Source organism: Myripristis murdjan, chromosome 3 (assembly GCF_902150065.1).
Source record: "Myripristis murdjan chromosome 3, fMyrMur1.1, whole genome shotgun sequence".
NCBI lineage: Eukaryota > Metazoa > Chordata > Actinopteri > Holocentriformes > Holocentridae > Myripristis > Myripristis murdjan.
Genome location: NC_043982.1, coordinates 27,852,820 through 27,869,537, shown reverse-complemented (window position 1 = coordinate 27,869,537; position 16,718 = coordinate 27,852,820). Strand labels below are relative to the sequence as shown.

General features: G+C 42.5%; 1 protein-coding gene across 1 annotated transcript; it reads right to left on the bottom strand.

Moving 5' to 3' along the window:
- Positions 1-3,733: 3,733 nt before the first annotated feature.
- On the bottom strand, positions 3,734-15,356 carry LOC115356419 (nucleolar RNA helicase 2-like). The gene is made up of 16 exons (XM_030047577.1): positions 15,180-15,356; positions 12,897-13,133; positions 12,204-12,365; positions 10,567-10,639; positions 9,597-9,775; positions 9,364-9,481; positions 9,078-9,263; positions 8,438-8,583; positions 7,957-8,106; positions 7,291-7,452; positions 6,323-6,442; positions 6,124-6,197; positions 5,187-5,346; positions 4,715-4,849; positions 4,307-4,351; positions 3,734-4,147 (listed from the first exon to the last, which is right to left on the bottom strand). Exons 1-16 carry the CDS (start codon positions 15,261-15,263, stop codon positions 3,875-3,877), a joined length of 2,304 nt encoding a protein of 767 aa, XP_029903437.1. The 5' UTR covers positions 15,264-15,356; the 3' UTR covers positions 3,734-3,874.
- Between the last annotated feature and the right edge of the window lie 1,362 nt (positions 15,357-16,718).

Genomic DNA, 16,718 nt, shown 5'->3' with positions numbered 1-16,718 from the left:
GGCTGACAGTTTTCCGAATTGCTGCCAGCAGAATGGCTAGCGCATTTCCAGAGCGGGCTGCGCGTGTAGCCGCATTATATGTGCGACGGACCAGGCTGTCAGTCTTGTGGCACTCCTTCACCGGGCAGCGAGGGTTGGCCGTGACTCGCTCAGGACCGAGCGATGTCAGGGCCGCCATCTCCCCCTCGACCGGTGGCATATCTGCTAGCCCCGAGTCCGGAGCAAAGTGGGGTCTTGTCAGCCTCCGACAGCCCGCGTTGAACTGCGGAGCCGCTGCCGGGCTATTCCATGCCTTCCTGAGCATCTGCAGGTAGTCTGCTGCTGCCGGCACAGAGACCGCTGGTTGGGGCTGGGAGATGCCAGCCCAAACCCCTTCCACTGAGCTTGGGGCCTCCGCCGGCACTGAGAGCCCCACAATCTTGGCCGCACTCAGAATCTTTGACACGACATCCAGAGCCGGGGTCTCAGTGTCTTGACCACTCCCCCGCTCTGACTCCATGCCGCCTAGTGAGGAGTCGAGCTTCTCGTCCTCTGGGGTCGCCTCAGACCGGCCAGCACTCCCAGCAAAGGAACTGTGGGCGTACAGGGAGAGGACGTCCACTGAATCCATCCTCTCCTCCTGGTATGATGGCAGCTCCCCTTGAGAGGCTGCCGTCAGCCCCTGTGGATCTGTGGCTGGGGCGACCCTAGGCCGCTGAGCCTCGATCCTGTCCAGCCTCTCTGACAGGCCCTGAATAGCAGCCAGAATTTTTAGCTGGGCATCCTCAGGCTGTCCCTGCTGTTCTGAGCCGGGCCAGGCCGATTTCTCAGGGCCCCGTCCTCTATGGTGCTCGGGGCTGTGCACCCGCTTGCGACTCCTGCTCTGTTTTGAGCCATGCCTGCTGCCCCCCACTTCCGGAGGAGGGAGGGCCGCCTTCTTCCGAGCCGTCTCCTCCACCATCTTGGCTCTGCGCTTGCGCTCCTCCAGGGGAAGCTCCGCAGCTGCCAGGCATGGCTTTTCGATATCCTCCACCAGGTGTGCCACACCCAAACAGTGGGGGCACTCCCTGTGGCCATCGCGGGGATCCATGTCCACCTGGCAGTATCTGCACCACTGGGAGGCCATCTCGCAGTTGACAGACAATGTAAATGTAACACAAAACGCACCACACTGCGGACAGCGGGGGATTTTCCAAGGCCAAAAAATCACCTGGATTTCGCTTTAAACTAAGAACCCACTGCGAACAGGGGAACAAAAACAAAGTGAATCAACACAATCCTGTGTATGAAGAGCAACAAAATTAATCAAATTAATCAGTTAATCACTTATTTCAAAGCCCTGAGTGATTCATCACACTACTCGGGCAGCTAATAAACACAGAGACGTTACCTGAGGAAAACTGATTATGTGGCGTCCCTGCCGCGTGCGCGAACGCACGAGGGACTGTCCCCACAGACACCCGCTCACTGCAAACAGCCAATTAGCGGGGCAAAACAATAGAAAGAATGTCAATGAACACTTCGAAAACTGCACACTGTGCTATGCAAAACGGTAATAATTCACTCACCAGCGCTCACCGCTCACCGTGCTCCAACCAGACGTAACACTGGAAGACACCTGTAACGAGCAGGAATAAACACGGACTCGTCATCGGCCGTTTGCGCTATTAAACACCAGAAACTCACCGACGCCCATTCAACCCACAGGGACACTAGGCACCTGCACCGTAGTGACGGATTGATGGTGGGGTCTGGAAACAGTAATACTCACGGTCTCGGATGAGGCGAGTAAGGCAAAGAGGCGGAGGCGACGTCACCCGGAACCTCTTATAGACTCGGGGCCGCGCCTCCTGAGGTCAGTCACATGACTTTGTTGACATAAGGTCTCGAGGATAGGTAGTAGGATGGCATCATTCAAGGTGAAGACCGTGGTGACGGTCTGAGTGAGGTCGAAATAGATCAACATTTTATCCAAAAAAAAGTCTTACTGATGATTGTATGTAGTCAGTGTGCTGGCCAGTAGTTCATAGAGGTCAGAATCAGCAGTCCATATGCATCTTCACATCCCACTCCGTGCTGTCAATATGCACATGAACAGAAAACACCTAGTAACACTGTGATGCTGCTGCTGCTGTATGAAAACAACTGAATCTGTGCAGACCTCCAAAGCCAACAGTGACGTGGATGAGGTGTTTAAATACCTCAGATCTCTGATGATTGTGGCTCAATAGCAGGATGGCTTTCTGTATTATGTCTGGAACCCTTATGGGTACAGCACACCCAACAGTTTTTGAAAGGGCACGACCAAATGTCCACAGGGCAAATTAAGCTCTTGACACTATTTTTGGAATCACCTTGTTCACTTCCTTTATTACTAAGTAGCGCCTGGATGATATGGTATGCCAGTTGATTCCAGTTTTTATGGCTCTTCGCATAAATGAGCAAAATTTAAATTCAGCATACGGAACACTAATTAAGGGCTTCAACCTCAGATACTCACCTTGAAAGCTCATGGCCATTACATATAATCGACAACTTCATTTTTCTAGAGTCTACATCAAATACAAAGATGTGTGCTATTCTACAGCCCTAGGCTGCATACCTTACATGCCAATTCAAGGCAAAAAAGCTCTATCTCCAACACTGAAGGGCTGTAGTGCCAGCTGGCTTGCGTAACGGCAGGTCAGTGAGTGAGATGGCGCTCAAACTGCATATTAACTCAATTTTGACCTATCTCAAAGCAAGGTAAAGGTTTTTAAATGATCTTGTGATCTAATTAATGTATTGCAGTGTGCCTGCCATTTACAGTTTCAGTAAAGTGCATGCGAATTCTCCTGTCACTCATCTTTACAGTGATAATTTATGTAGACAGATTTGCTGGATATTTATTAATGCATAAATTAACTGTCCTCTAAAACATAATTTGCACTTTGTCAAAGTCATTTCCACTCCGTAATTTCCATGACAGACAGAAACTCGTTGTTTGCAAGACCACCTTTAATGAATAGGTAGTTTCATTCCAATGAATGGATGCAGTATAGACACAGGTATTAAATAGAGGCGATTGCAAAGCAATCATCCAATAAATTTTTGGGGAGAGAGGTCTCAGTAAAGCATCAGGCGGGAATCACACTTACAAACAGGCTTCCCATGTTATGTAGTGCACAAAAACTTGATATCTGAAGTTTAATGTGGTTCAATTTCAAGACAGTGTCTTTACATATGTTTTTTGTGGTAGAATAATAACCTCTGATTGTTTGCCTTTTTTACGTGGTACTCAAGAATGGTGTTCGATGTATTTTCCAAAGGCCTGAGCCTAACTTCCGCCAGACTGTTCCCCAAACACCCACTATAAAAAGAGTAACACTTTACTAAAAAATGCAGTCAACGTCATAGTCCTAACATCTGAATGATCTCTGTATGTTAGATTTTAAGCTCTTGTTTTGTTCATGTGCCAGATAAATTTTACAATGCCGCTTTCAGCACTGAACCTCCGCTATTTAAAAAAACGCAGCTGAGCACTGTGTTAATTTATCTGGAGAAAATTCAGGTGTTACAAACATGTCATTTACTGGATTTCAAATAATGTGTAATCTTAGAAAAACACAACATCAGGCATTACAAAATCACCACCACTGACACTAAATGCTGTATTAATACAAGGAGAAAACATGATCTTCAAGCCTTTGGACACTGTCTTTTCATAGCTTTCTGAAACTAGGAAAAGAAAATGCCATTCAACCTTGATTCTCCCTGTCAGACTTGGGTCAGAATGTTTAGATAACAGACTTTTTTTTTTTTTTTTTTTTTTAAACACATTGTGAAGTTAATGGATAAAACTCCCTGCCAGTCCAGAGGAGTGACAGCCAGTCACAAGAGTCCAGAGCTGAGGTTTTCAATAATCAAACGCTTGGCTGAAGCTGCGTTTCTGTCCTCCTCTGTTGTTGTTGTTGTTGTTATAGCCACCACTGCTGTTGCGGAACCCATTTCCTCGACCGCCGTTTCCTCCAAAATTTCGCCCCCTTCCACCTCTGAAGCCTCCTCGTCTGTCACCACGGTTACCACTGCCAAAGCCTTTGTCACCGCGGTTGCTGAACTGCTTCTCCTCCAACTCCGGGAGCTCTGTAGCAACAGTTAGTTGCCAACGCCGACCATCCTTCCAGGTTTCCTATTGAAACATCAATTAGAGTAAGTTGGTGGGATGGCCCAACTTTCAACTGTCAACTACAGCAGGGAATGACAGGAGTGATTTTATTTTATTCTTTTATTTCAATTTGTGTCTATATTACTTGGAGCTGCTTTCACTTAATGTTTCTTGCTTTCTTACCTGAATGTGCTTGACTTTGTCAGCTGGGACGTCGAAACAAACTCCCTGTTAGAAACACACAAGACAGAGTGAGATTGGAAGTGTGTGTGTCTTGTTCTGTTTTTGAGAAGGGTCATTCTGTGTGTATTCTGTCCTATTGGACTGAGAGCCACAACAGGCACAATGCACACCTGAGCTACCAGAGCTGCCAAGCTCTTAATATAGCATTTTCTGTTAACAGAAATGTTGCTGTTTATGTGCTAATTATATATGCAGTGTAATATGGCTATTAGATGAAAATATGTTTTATCTACATTAAAGTACACACTTTGAAGAAAAAAATAAATTATTAAGAGCCTACTGAATAATGTGATCTACAAAAATGATGTAAACAAAAAACTGCAGATGTGTGTTTGTCTGTCTACTTACTGTTTTGCCCTTGAGGAAGGTCATTCTGTGGATGTGGTTCTCCATGTCCTCTCCTAGCTGGTCTTTGATGGTCCTCCAGGCGTAGCCCAGGTTATGCATCTCTTGAGAGCACACCAACTGCAGAGTGGTATAACCCTGCAAAGACAAGCAGGTAGACAGGCGAGCAGCAACATTCAGTGAGACAAACTGCTTGGCAGAGGAGAAATACATTCTATTATGTATGATGAGTAGCTGATTTCATGCAGAACCCAGGGGCACAACACACTTGTGATCAAGTAAGTGAAAGGCATACACTAAATAAGAAGTGCAATGAAAGGGAAATGTGCCTGGTAAGTATTTCTGTGCAACATATCCATCAAGCCCATCTTGTTTCATGCACGTGAGCATATCTATTTCCCAGAGTTGGCCAGTGACCTCTGTTAGATGGCAGTAGCGCCAGATTAACTAGAGTGCATCTGTGTCTATAACTCACAGCATCTGAGTTGAGCAGTGACCTCTGTTCCAAGCTAGTGGCTCCAGAAATATGGGCCAAGGCAGCAGCCAGGGCATCAACTGCTCCTCTCTCCTCGATCAGCTTCTCAGCCGACGCTCTGAAATACCCGATGGCTGTGACAGGAACAGAGTCCAGGAACCTGGAAAAAATAAGATGCAATTTATTCTCTGCAATATAACAATGTGCTTTGCTATCAGTTGAAGCTGGTAGGGATTCAGTGACTTTCTCAAGAAGACACAGGTGGGTCAACCTGTGTTCGCTAAAAGGTCGTCTCCCCAAGCGCTAGGCCTACCTGCTGCCCCCGAAAGAGAAATGACCACCACCATTATCATTAACCAAAGTGTGTGGCAGACAGTTCAAGCCCTCACATTAGCTGATAGTAAAACTATATTAGCAACATTACATTAAGGTTTAGGTTATTTTTTCTCTGCTGTTTAAATTGTTCATATTTCTATTTTTTATATATTCCTTGTTTATAGTGTATATATTGCTTGCTGCTATTTATCATCTGTTTATACTGTAAATTTGCACATTGCCCACATCTATGCACATTGTATACATCTATGCACACGTTTATTTGCACATTGGGTACTTAGATCTCTAGTGTCATCTTTTATTCTTTATTTTTTATTTATTTAATCTTGTAATCTGTGGATACTGTTGAAAACTGTGAATTTCCTTCGGGATGAATAAAGTATCTATCTATCTATCTATCTTAAGAGGACAGGAGCACTTATATGCTATACTGGCAAAAAGTCCAAGTATTACATGTTTGTCACTGTTTATGTTCTCAACTGTGTAAAGCAACAGGTTGCTGTGTTGTTGTCAGCCACACAGCTGACTGGATTCATACATTTAATTAGAGGACTGTGTCCTACTTCACATTAGCAAACTGAGGGTCACTATAATTACCCACCTGACAGCATCCTTGCTGGAAGACTTGATGATGTCATTGGCAGTGGGAACACCGACCCGCTTGAATGTGATGCCCTAGCAAAATAACAAAGAAGTGTCACTTTAATAATCACAAATAATCCATCTGAATTGGAGTCACAAAGATCGCTGACAATGCCTCTCCTTCCTCCACCTGAGTCAAGATGTAAAAAGTCACTTACAGCTTTGTTTTCTACGTAGCGCAGCTGCTCCTCTTCTTTTCTTTGGTAGAAACAGATACAAACTCCAGTCCTGCCTGCTCGGCCTGTACGTCCTGAGCGGTGGATGTATGACTCCACATCCTGAAAACAGGCAGAGAGGGAGAGAAAGAGAGAAATGTAGATGGAGGGAATTGAGGGAGACAAAGAGAGACACCTGAACACTGTTGCTCACTTTAACCACTAGAGGACGAAGTGAGCCAGGGTTCGTGAGAGGAGGAATGTTCACAGTATCAAACTGCCCAGAGTCCTGTCTTCATATATATGTGGAGTGGAGCATGCCGTGACAAAACTTTATATTTGTTGATCTTTGAAACCAACAGGCACTCGCCTTTGAGAACACAGTGACAGAACCGCAGGCCAACATGTGACTGTCAGGCTGCTGTTCTAAAATGGAGAACAATTCGATTGTGTCTGTCTCCGAATTTCCCAGATCAAATAGCAACTCCAGAAAGACAGAGACAACAACAATAAGTCATGCATGGCAAAATATCAGCCCTCAGATGGAGCTACCAGGTTTGTTACAAAGAGTGGAAATAGGTGGAGATATAGCCTCTGCCAACTAGCATCATATACTTTCTTGTTAAAAAGCTAATGTGACACCATCATGTGTGTTGGAGTGGTTCAACATCACATTGCACAAAGCAGCGTGCATTGTCCAAGAGCCTTGTTCTTGTGCAATAATGTAAATACTCTTATAAATACAGTACAGGTACATTTGCTCTCCAATGTAAAAAAATAAATGCTACCTCAATTTCCAAACATATTAGGCAAGAAGGCAAAAATGTAATATTTTACAGGAAGGATATGGTTAACCGGCATATGTAACATTAGAAAATATTGAAATAGCTAACAATACTGTCTCGGTACACAGGAGATCTATCTAGGTTTTACTATTATTGGGATTTCCAATAACACAAGAAACAACATACCTTGGGTGGAGAGCACTGAACCACCAGATCAACTTCAGGGATATCTAACCCACGGGCTGCTACGTTGGTGGCCACCAGAACCTCAAAGGACCCATTCCTGAAGCCCTTCAGCGTCAACTCTCTCTGCTTCTGGGGGATGTCACCATGGAGGGACTGGGCACCCTGAAATGTTCACAAATTAAAAATGAAACAGAGACTAAATATAATGGACATTAACAACAGAAAATGAGAAGATTATAAAAGTAAGTCTGAAGCCATTTTCAATCAGTCAAACTACCCGTCTTTCTAAATGGGTAACATAGGGCCCAATGTCAGTTTTTACCCAGCCTGTTTGCTGCACAACTGGTGGTGCTGTGACACTGCTCTTTATCCCTAAATGATGCCTGTCATTCTCTTTGGGCAAATTAGTCAGACTAGTGCGGACTAGAAAGACTGATGTGCATGAACTGATGAAGCCCCTTGGATAAGAGGCGAAACGTCTTCCTAAGACAAATACAAGTCCAGTTGCCTACGATTCAATTTGCCCAAAGAGAACGATGACCTGGATAAATGAGAATATCCATAGACATGCCTGTCATTAAATAACAGACTGTGACACTGTAGACTAATGGAGATTTCACTACCTAGTGCTACAGAGTGACAGGGTGATGCAGCACTACTGTTTACCTGTTTGATGGATGCATTCATGGAGAGTTCGTTAGCCTCTTTCTTGGTTTCACAGAACACTATGCTTCTGCCGTGGCTACCGCTGTACACCTGGATCACGTCACCTATCACCGCAGCACGCTGGGACCAATGGCACGCTATAGCCAAATGCTAGAGAGAGAAAAAACAAGAAAAGAGAGAGGAGAAGACAGAGAGAGAAAAGAGAGATTGTCATTTTTCTGTTTGTTGAGTACAAAAGCATAATACAGCTACATGCCAATACAGAGCACTTCATGTGGAACCAAGATAACTGTAAGCTTGGAGTTTATATTCTTTTACTTTGGTCATCATCATGTCAACTATCAATGACAGTTACATATACTGACTAACAAGGCTTTAACAAGGCTATCCGTGTTAATGATGGCAAACAGAGGATTGTGAGCCTGTTCAACTCTGACAGTTCTAACACACACACACACACACGTGCAAAGCACACACTTACCTCTACAGTTGTTGCAGCTTTCTGGGTTTTCTTGCCAATCAGGTCAACATGTTGGTACTCTTTTCTCATGTACTTCTTGGCGACGTCATAGACCCAGGGTGGGCAGGTGGCGGAAAACAGTAATGTCTGTGGGTTGGACTCTGAGTCTGGAGGGGAAAAAAAGGTTGTTACAGAAAGTATGGACAGATATATGTATTTTGAGTGAATTAACTGTTATACTGACACACACATTACACACATCTATGCACACCATCCAACTTGTATTTTCCTCATTTAACACATATAAACATACACAGTCCATTAAATAGTCTTCCTGACTCATATAACATCATACAGACCGGATCAAACATTCCACTCAAGACACACAAACTCAAAACGGAGATGCATATATTACTCTTTCATGAATTTTCAGCCATTCCGTTCTTAGAAGCTGTCAGCATTTCCTTAATCGCTTCTGCAAAATTCACCAACAACTTTAATTCCACACACATTACGCTACATGCACACATACACTAGCCCTAATCCTGAAATGGCCACTTCTGTTGGTAATTTGGAGGATTCTCCTGAACTATAGGAAAATACAAAACATCTGCAGCCATCACTCACATTCTCAAAAAACCCACATACAAGCTTACTTTACCTTTCTTATATGATGCAGACAATATTTCTTCAACCTGCTCTGCGAATCCCATGTCCAGCATTTGGTCTACTTCATCCAGAACAACATGTTTGAGTTTCGAGAGGTCCAGCTTATTGTTCTGGAGGTGGTCTTTGATACGGCCAGGGGTTCCAACCAAGATATCAATGCCATTGCGAATAGCATCGACTAAAGGAGAGGAGCAAGGAGGACACAATATATTATTACCTTGTGCACAACAAGTAATAAATAGTTTGAGTAAAGATGTGTGTGTGTTTGTAAGACTTACTCTGTGGATTGTATGAGCTGCCTCCATAGAAACAGGAAATTGACAGCCTCTTGGAGATGTCTTTGAAGTCCTTAGCAACCTGGATCGCTAACTCTCTGGTTGGAGCCAACACCAGAACCTACAGAGGGAGAGAGAATTTTTTTATTTTTTTTTTTTTTTTTAAAAAAAAGAGACTCAGACCTACATACAAAATGACAAGCAGGGTTTGTAGTGATTCATGTGTGTGTTTGCACCTTGGGAGCTCGTCCTCTGCTCCGTTCCCCTGTATCGCCCTGAAGCTTCTCCACCAACGGGATGGCGAAGGAGAAAGTCTTTCCTGTTCCTGTTCTTGCTTGGCCGACAACGTCCTTTCCATCATACACAGGATTAAACGTCTTCACCTGAATATCAAACAGGTAGGAGACTCCCCGAGCTGAGAGAGCAACCGAAGAGTTGAAAGGGACAGAGAGGGGACAACAGAAGGAGAAGACACAGAAAGAGGAAGGTGAATCAATGTTTTTTATGTAATGTACACCAAAGCATCCCAGTGGCCGCATTAAATTGACCGTCAGATATAAATAGCTACAGGAGTCCATGCTAATTGACAGCAGAAACCACAGACCTCCATTTCCAGCATCAATTTTGCTGGTTTGCTGAAACACTCACAAGTATCTGAATTTTGTTCAAAATAAGTAATACTGTGTCTGAAAGCCCTTCCATGCTCATCCTCAACGTCTTTCAGTTGGATAATGTTGGGTATTTATGCCATGGTTTTGGGAAGAGCTGCTGCTGCTGCTGAGTTTTCCCTCATGTCAATTTTTGACTGATTGAGCTCCATAAACGAATGCCCATTCAGTTCCATTATACTGGGGTGAAGCAAGACAGGCTGGAAATCTCACCAAATCACACAGAATTTATCTGACTGATACTCTGCACTATGGTTGAATGGGAAAATATCTTTTTTTGGTGTTTTTGGTGAACTGTTCCTCAAATCATTCACAGAACTCCCATGCAGAAAAAAAAACATTCTTCAGCCATAATAAATCTTATAAACTGTGGTTTTGACAAGGTGTTATCATAACAGCTCGAGGACTGCACAGCTGATAAACCCCGTTTCTTAAACAGCTCCCTTCACAGACACACAGTATACACCACTCTCACACTTCATGTTTAAGTCAGACAGGTGAATATGATGGTGTAAGAAATTTAACTATGATGTTTTACCTTTCAGCCGCTCGATGGTGCCTTGGGAGATCCTGAAGTTGGAAAAGGCTCCTTCCCTCTGCTCGGGAGTCTCCTAAAGAAATAAACCTAGTTAATGTTTGTCTATCTGCATTAGTGCCTCTCTGTATAGCTAACTTAAAAAGTTAACACATCTGCAAATGCCAATGCAAAAACTGAAAAGCAGTGGCTCACTGATCATGGCATACTGAGCCAAGAGAAATTAAATATAACAATTACAAAGTTTACATTTTTGTACAATATTTGATTAAATATCTGAACAATGAAGTAACTTTTTAGCTAAGATGTTATTCTGAAGTAACATGTTTCCCAAATGACTGTCAGGACAGGTAATAAGGCTGGTTCAGCTATTGTCAGGAATGAACATTGGAGGATATTAATGATGGCTGAGCTATTCATACATAAAAAAAAGTCTATAGATAATATAAATAACTTATCTTGGGGCATAAATTAAAATAAAAACCTGTAATACTTTGGACCTGGACAATCGTTAAAAATCTTTCAGCATGTGGAAAGAGCTGACAGACTCAATGTGTGTATCGAACACTACATGAGACGGCAGCACCAGAAAACACAAGTTGTACAATGTGAGCTAATTAAAGGCTGAAGGCTGAAAAGGTTGAAGCACGTTCAGCTTTTCCAGCTTTGCCACCTCTCTTCGATCAGAGTTTCTGTTATCATGGCAACCACATGAAAGAAAACCAACAGAGGAGCTAGTATACTCCAAACTGCGTGACTCTTGCACACCGATGTACAAAGATCTCAATCTGCAACAGTAACATGATTTTATTTTATTTTCTCTTCCTTGTCTCTGTTTGGTTTCATTGACTCCAATTTAATCGCATCTGTTAAATTTTGCTTTTATGTCTTTTTAAATTTTATGTAAAGCATGAATTGTGTTTGAAAGGTGCTATACAAATAAACGTGCCTTTCCTTTTGTTCTGGCTCACCTGTGTACACCTGAGCCTTTCAGCAAATAGCAGAAATGTGTCCCATGGTAATCCCTGTAAACACTTGTAAGAATCTGATGTTTTCTTACTCTGAAGAAGGTCAGTGGACTGAAACATCAATTTAACCACTTTCCAAGTGCAGCAGTGTTGCACTAATATTGTATTATATTTATGTTTTTTTTATTTTTCACAATGCCAGACAAATATTCCATGGGTAGGAACTGCAGTAGTGGCAATGTTGCATTTGCACACACTGCCTGCATGCAGCCCAGTGTTCACTTTCTGGTCGCTTTGAATTCTCTCAATCAAAATGTTCACGCAGAGCTTTTCAGAGTTGGTACCAACATATATTAAGATTCCTTCCACAAACATTGTGTATGAATACTATTGTTTATTTAATCACGATCGAGCGTGATTAACGTACACATCCACAGTATGATACACAGCCAAATTGAATTTTATATTTTGTTAATCTGTCCTGAAATAACAAGTGATAGAGCAGAGAGGCCTTGTGAAAATGTTCCCTCTATGCCTTTTCACTTGCCCAGAATCCCTACATTATCTACAGCAGTCCCTGACATCAACCAGGACACCTGTGCCAAACTGGACTCTGGGTGGAGCCCTTGCTACAGGCCTCTTAAAAGTGAATAATCCCTATCAGTGGCTTACTGTTTCTTTTTCGCTGTCACTGGCAGAGTCATCGCTGGACTGGGATGGCGTCTGGACAGGCGTCTGGCTGGGGGTGTTTGGGCTGGAATGTCCATTAGCCTGAGACATAACACTGTTGGTTGCTGCCTCAGGGACTGCCTTCTTTTGCTTCTTCTTTTTCTTCTAAACCCCAAAGACAGGAGCAGAACAGGAGAAAGGAAAAGGTTATGCAAAATCCTAAATGTACCTCAATAGGGTAAACAGGGCAACAACAAATATTTAATCAACATAAAAAACTACAGCAGCAACTGCCATTTTGTTGCTATATTCTGATTGTCACCAATTGCCTGCATGGCCATTGCACTACTGACTCAGCCAGTAAGAAGAGTCACCAGCCTTGGCTGTGCTAAAAACAGAAGCCCAATTCCTGATAGGATAATAATGGTGAAAGAAGGTCTCATATAAGATAAAATTCCATACAAAGAACAATAGCTGACAAGTCAGAAAAAAATAAGGCAGCATTACTTATAGCCCAGTCTTTTCTATCTAAATAAGGATGTTAACTGACCCTGATGCATGAAATATTGGATCTCGCATTACGTCCAATGTTCCCTTAATGAACAACACATTTGGATTATATTTTGAATAGTTTGGCAGACAGTGAGATTTGTATTGTAAAATAGTGGCACTGCCGTCCTCCAACAATGTACTGACCTCTGTATCTGATTCTGTGTTCTTCTTGCTCTTCTGCTGAGGTGTTTTAACACCATTAAGATTGCCATTCATGTCCATGGATCCATCGGTGTGGCAGTCCACTTGGTCCAAAGTAAGCTTGTCTTTTTTTTTCTTCTTTGGGGCAGGAGGGTCACAGTCTGGCTCCTCCTCCTGAGCCTCCTCCAGCTTCTTTTTCTTTTTCAATTGCTTGTCCTCCTTGGTCTTGTTCTTGATTTTCTAAGGAAAGGAATAAACACAAACAGCAGAGCCTTCAGATTCTGGATACAACTTAGAAAGCTGCATTCTTATGAGATCCAGGAAACATATGACAACATGTTCACTTCATTATCAATACATCTCCAAAATACAGAAAATGTCACAATTGTCAAAAGTCAAACTGGGCTCTTACGGGAGCACAACATGGCATTGGGAAAAAACACCCCAGCACAATAAGCACAAATTAAACATTACAACATGACTCGAGACATTGCACATGTGGAAGGAAGAAGGGATTTGGGAAGGGGGAGGTGTCCCAGCACAGACGAGGGCCGTATGCAGCCACTACGGCGCTCCGCACCCACGAACTGCATTGAAACGGGAGGGAGAGGGGGTGAGGGGCCAATGAGGCGTTGAATTTCAAGGGATGCGTGTATGTGTGTCCTTGTGTATGTGTGTGCGTAAGTCCAGGACCATCTTCCCCAAAGCAGAGCTACGTGGGGAGAAAACCTGTGATATGAAAACCTGTGATGGAAGAGTAATTTCCCTGCCGACACAAAAACAGCAAACTTCTGTGGAGGTCTGTCATGCAGCTAATTACAATGTCAAATAATTACACCCACATAATTACCTGCCTAGAGAATGTTGCTGCTGTTTAGATTTCACCGGATGCAAATTCAAAAAATGCACTCCAGGAATTGTATGAGGTCATCAGCAGTCACATGGCAAAACAGCCAGATGCTGTTATTATTGTTGCTGGGGATTTTAATCTGACCTCAGAACTGTTTTGCCTAGATTCACCCAGCACGTCCACATCTCCACCAGAGGAAACAACACACTGGACCATGTCTACACCAATGTTCCTGGCAGCTACAGAGCCCTCCCTCGTCCTCATTTTGGCCAGTCAGACCACATCTCCTTGCTTTCCAGAATTTCCCTGGTTGGGATCAATAAAGTATATCTATCTATATCTATCTATTCTCCTGCCTACCTACATCCAGCTGACAAAAAGGGTCAAACCAAGTGTAAAAACAGTTAGGGTGTGGACAGATGAGGCTGCAGCGTCTCTACAGGACTGTTTTGAATGCACAGACTGGCAGATGTTCAAAGACGCTGCTACCCAGGAGAAGCATATCGACCTTGAAGAATACAATCAGTGACATCATACATCAGCAAATGTGCTGATGATGTGAGAAATGCCATGTTTAATAAATCAGTCAAGAGGGAACCACATTTTAATTTCATTATACAACCTGATGTATAATGACCAATGAACTTCCTTGTATCCTTGTATAACAAGACATCGCTTGGAATGAAGTGCTCAAATGATTTGGGATCAGACAGACATCTCTTTATTCAGTTCCCTGTAAATCTACTCAAACATCCCAACCTCAACCCCAATATAATGTTTGACAGATTTTTTTTTTTTTTTTTAAATCTTTTATGATTTATTCTTTCATATACAGCTCAAAGTTTCATATGAAGTTGACTCAGGATGCTGGACAGACAGCAGGAAAGACCTCCTGCCTTGATGTTTTTGGCTCACTCTGGGGGAGATGTGAATATTTTACCAAAGTCCTCAAATAACACAATCTCCGCATTCCTGATGCTAACTTAGCACTGTAGCTCATGAATCCAGCACATGGCACAGCTGTACACTACGTCATCATCATCTGCTGCTTGTGATCCACCCACCACACGGTAGGCCAGTTTGATTTACCAATCAGCTCAGCAGCACGTGGGTTCATCATCACTGCCACGTGATATTCTCCAACCTGTTACGACTAGGCTACTGGCTAGCTAGTACGTATATATGCTTCAAAACTGTTTATCTTAACTACAACGGATCACAGTCGCATCCTATTGTGAATTAAATCGCCTAAACATACAAACACCGCGGGTGCCATGTATAAGGAGATTGTTTACACTGGTTTCTTGACATTCAGCCGGCTGGCTAACCACCACGTTTCTCCTCATGTTGTCAAACATGGACGCAGTGAGTCCGGGCAGGGTAGAAACCAGCTCTTTAAGTCGCTTCTCCACCGAGACACCGACTTTTCTCCTCACCTTCTGCGGTTTAGTCTCCGCGGCGGTGTCCGCATCTCCGTTCATGGCTTCTTCCTCGGTTTCAAATATGATTTTTGACGGCATTTCTCTCTCCGGCTGGATCCCCTCTGTGCGGACACACAAGCACGCGGGTGAAAAGGAACGCGCTACGGTGCGCGTGGCACACGGGAAGACCGGGTGTGTGGCTTTCAAAATAAAAGCACGAGAGTTTACGCGCAAATTGTTTTCATTTATGCTATTGATCTATAGTAATAACTCAAAAAGGTTGAAACGGGAGGCTCAGCGGCACACAGTTGTTCATTAGTGTTGGAAAAAAGTGTTTTTACAGAAGTGAAAGAGGAAGACTGGGCATTTAGACTTCAAAATAAAATCAGAACTACTTTTGGAATTAGGTCAGGTGCATTTGCTCATTCTCAAGAGAAGAATTAAATTATAAGACCTCGAAAAATAAATGAGAAATATACAAATATGTGCCTTAGATATTTATTTAAAAATAAATAAATAAATAAATAAAAAGTATGTGCCTCATAGATAAATGTGTGAATTAAACCTACCTGTGCATTAATTGTAGATGTAAAATATACAAATACAAAAATAATTAATTGACCATATGTTAAAAATTAAACCTATATAAACAATATATACACATGGATATTGCACTGTTGAAGTATTGTCAAGTCCTACAGATGTGAAAATCACGAGAGTTTAACCGGAGATTGTTTTCATTGTATTACTGATTTACATAACTCAAATAAGTGGGAAAGGGAGGCTCAACAGCACAGAGAGGTTCCTCAGTATTGACACTGTGTATATAGATAGATAGATAGATAGATAGATAGATAGATAGATAGATAGATAGATAGATAGATAGATAGATAGATAGAAATTTCAAATTACTTATTGAGTTTTAGTACATGTATACTTATAAGTTGAATTTGATATAAAATGTTTTCCAAAAGGCTGAACCGAGTCTGAAATTCTGTGCCGCTTTGTACCGGGCATCAGGGACTGCAACATGAAAATTATACTCAAAAGTATACATCTATTTTATATATACATATTCTATTCCATATTTGACAGGTGTATTTCATTATACATATAGCTAAGGTTCAAATGTAAAAGGTCTATAGATATAGTTTAGTATATTTTATTTTTATGACTCATAGGATATGCAGAGGCTTTTCTTTTTTCTCTCATTGTTTGTATTGTTCAGCTTTCTCTCTTTTGTGACTTGTGTTTGATTTTTCTAAAGATATGCGTTTCTAATAGTGTTGACAGGTGTGTTTTTTTGTTGTCCGCTATTGTCCCTGTGCAATGTTTGGACACATGCTTATTGACCTCATGCCAACAACAGCAGAAACATCAAATCCCGTCCTAATCTAATCTCAATTTCTTCAGCAGAACTACACTGACGTATGCCGTGAGCAAAACACGGCATGGCAACCACACTCCTCCCCTATAGCAACCACAAATGAGCGCGCCTCTCCTCTTGAGAAGTTGCTACAGTGTCGTAAAGCGCAATATTATGGTCGGAAATTT

Excerpts from the sequence above, each read along its gene's own strand:
- LOC115356419 (XM_030047577.1), bottom strand. The coding sequence starts at position 15,263 with ATGCCGTCAAAAATCATATTTGAAACCGAGGAAGAAGCCATGAACGGA. Across the intron at positions 13,134-15,179 it reads CGGAGACTAAACCGCAGAAG|AAAATCAAGAACAAGACCAA; the intron begins GTGAGGAGAAAA and ends TCCTTTCCTTAG. Across the intron at positions 4,148-4,306 it reads ACAAAGTCAAGCACATTCAG|GAAACCTGGAAGGATGGTCG; the intron begins GTAAGAAAGCAA and ends ATGTTTCAATAG.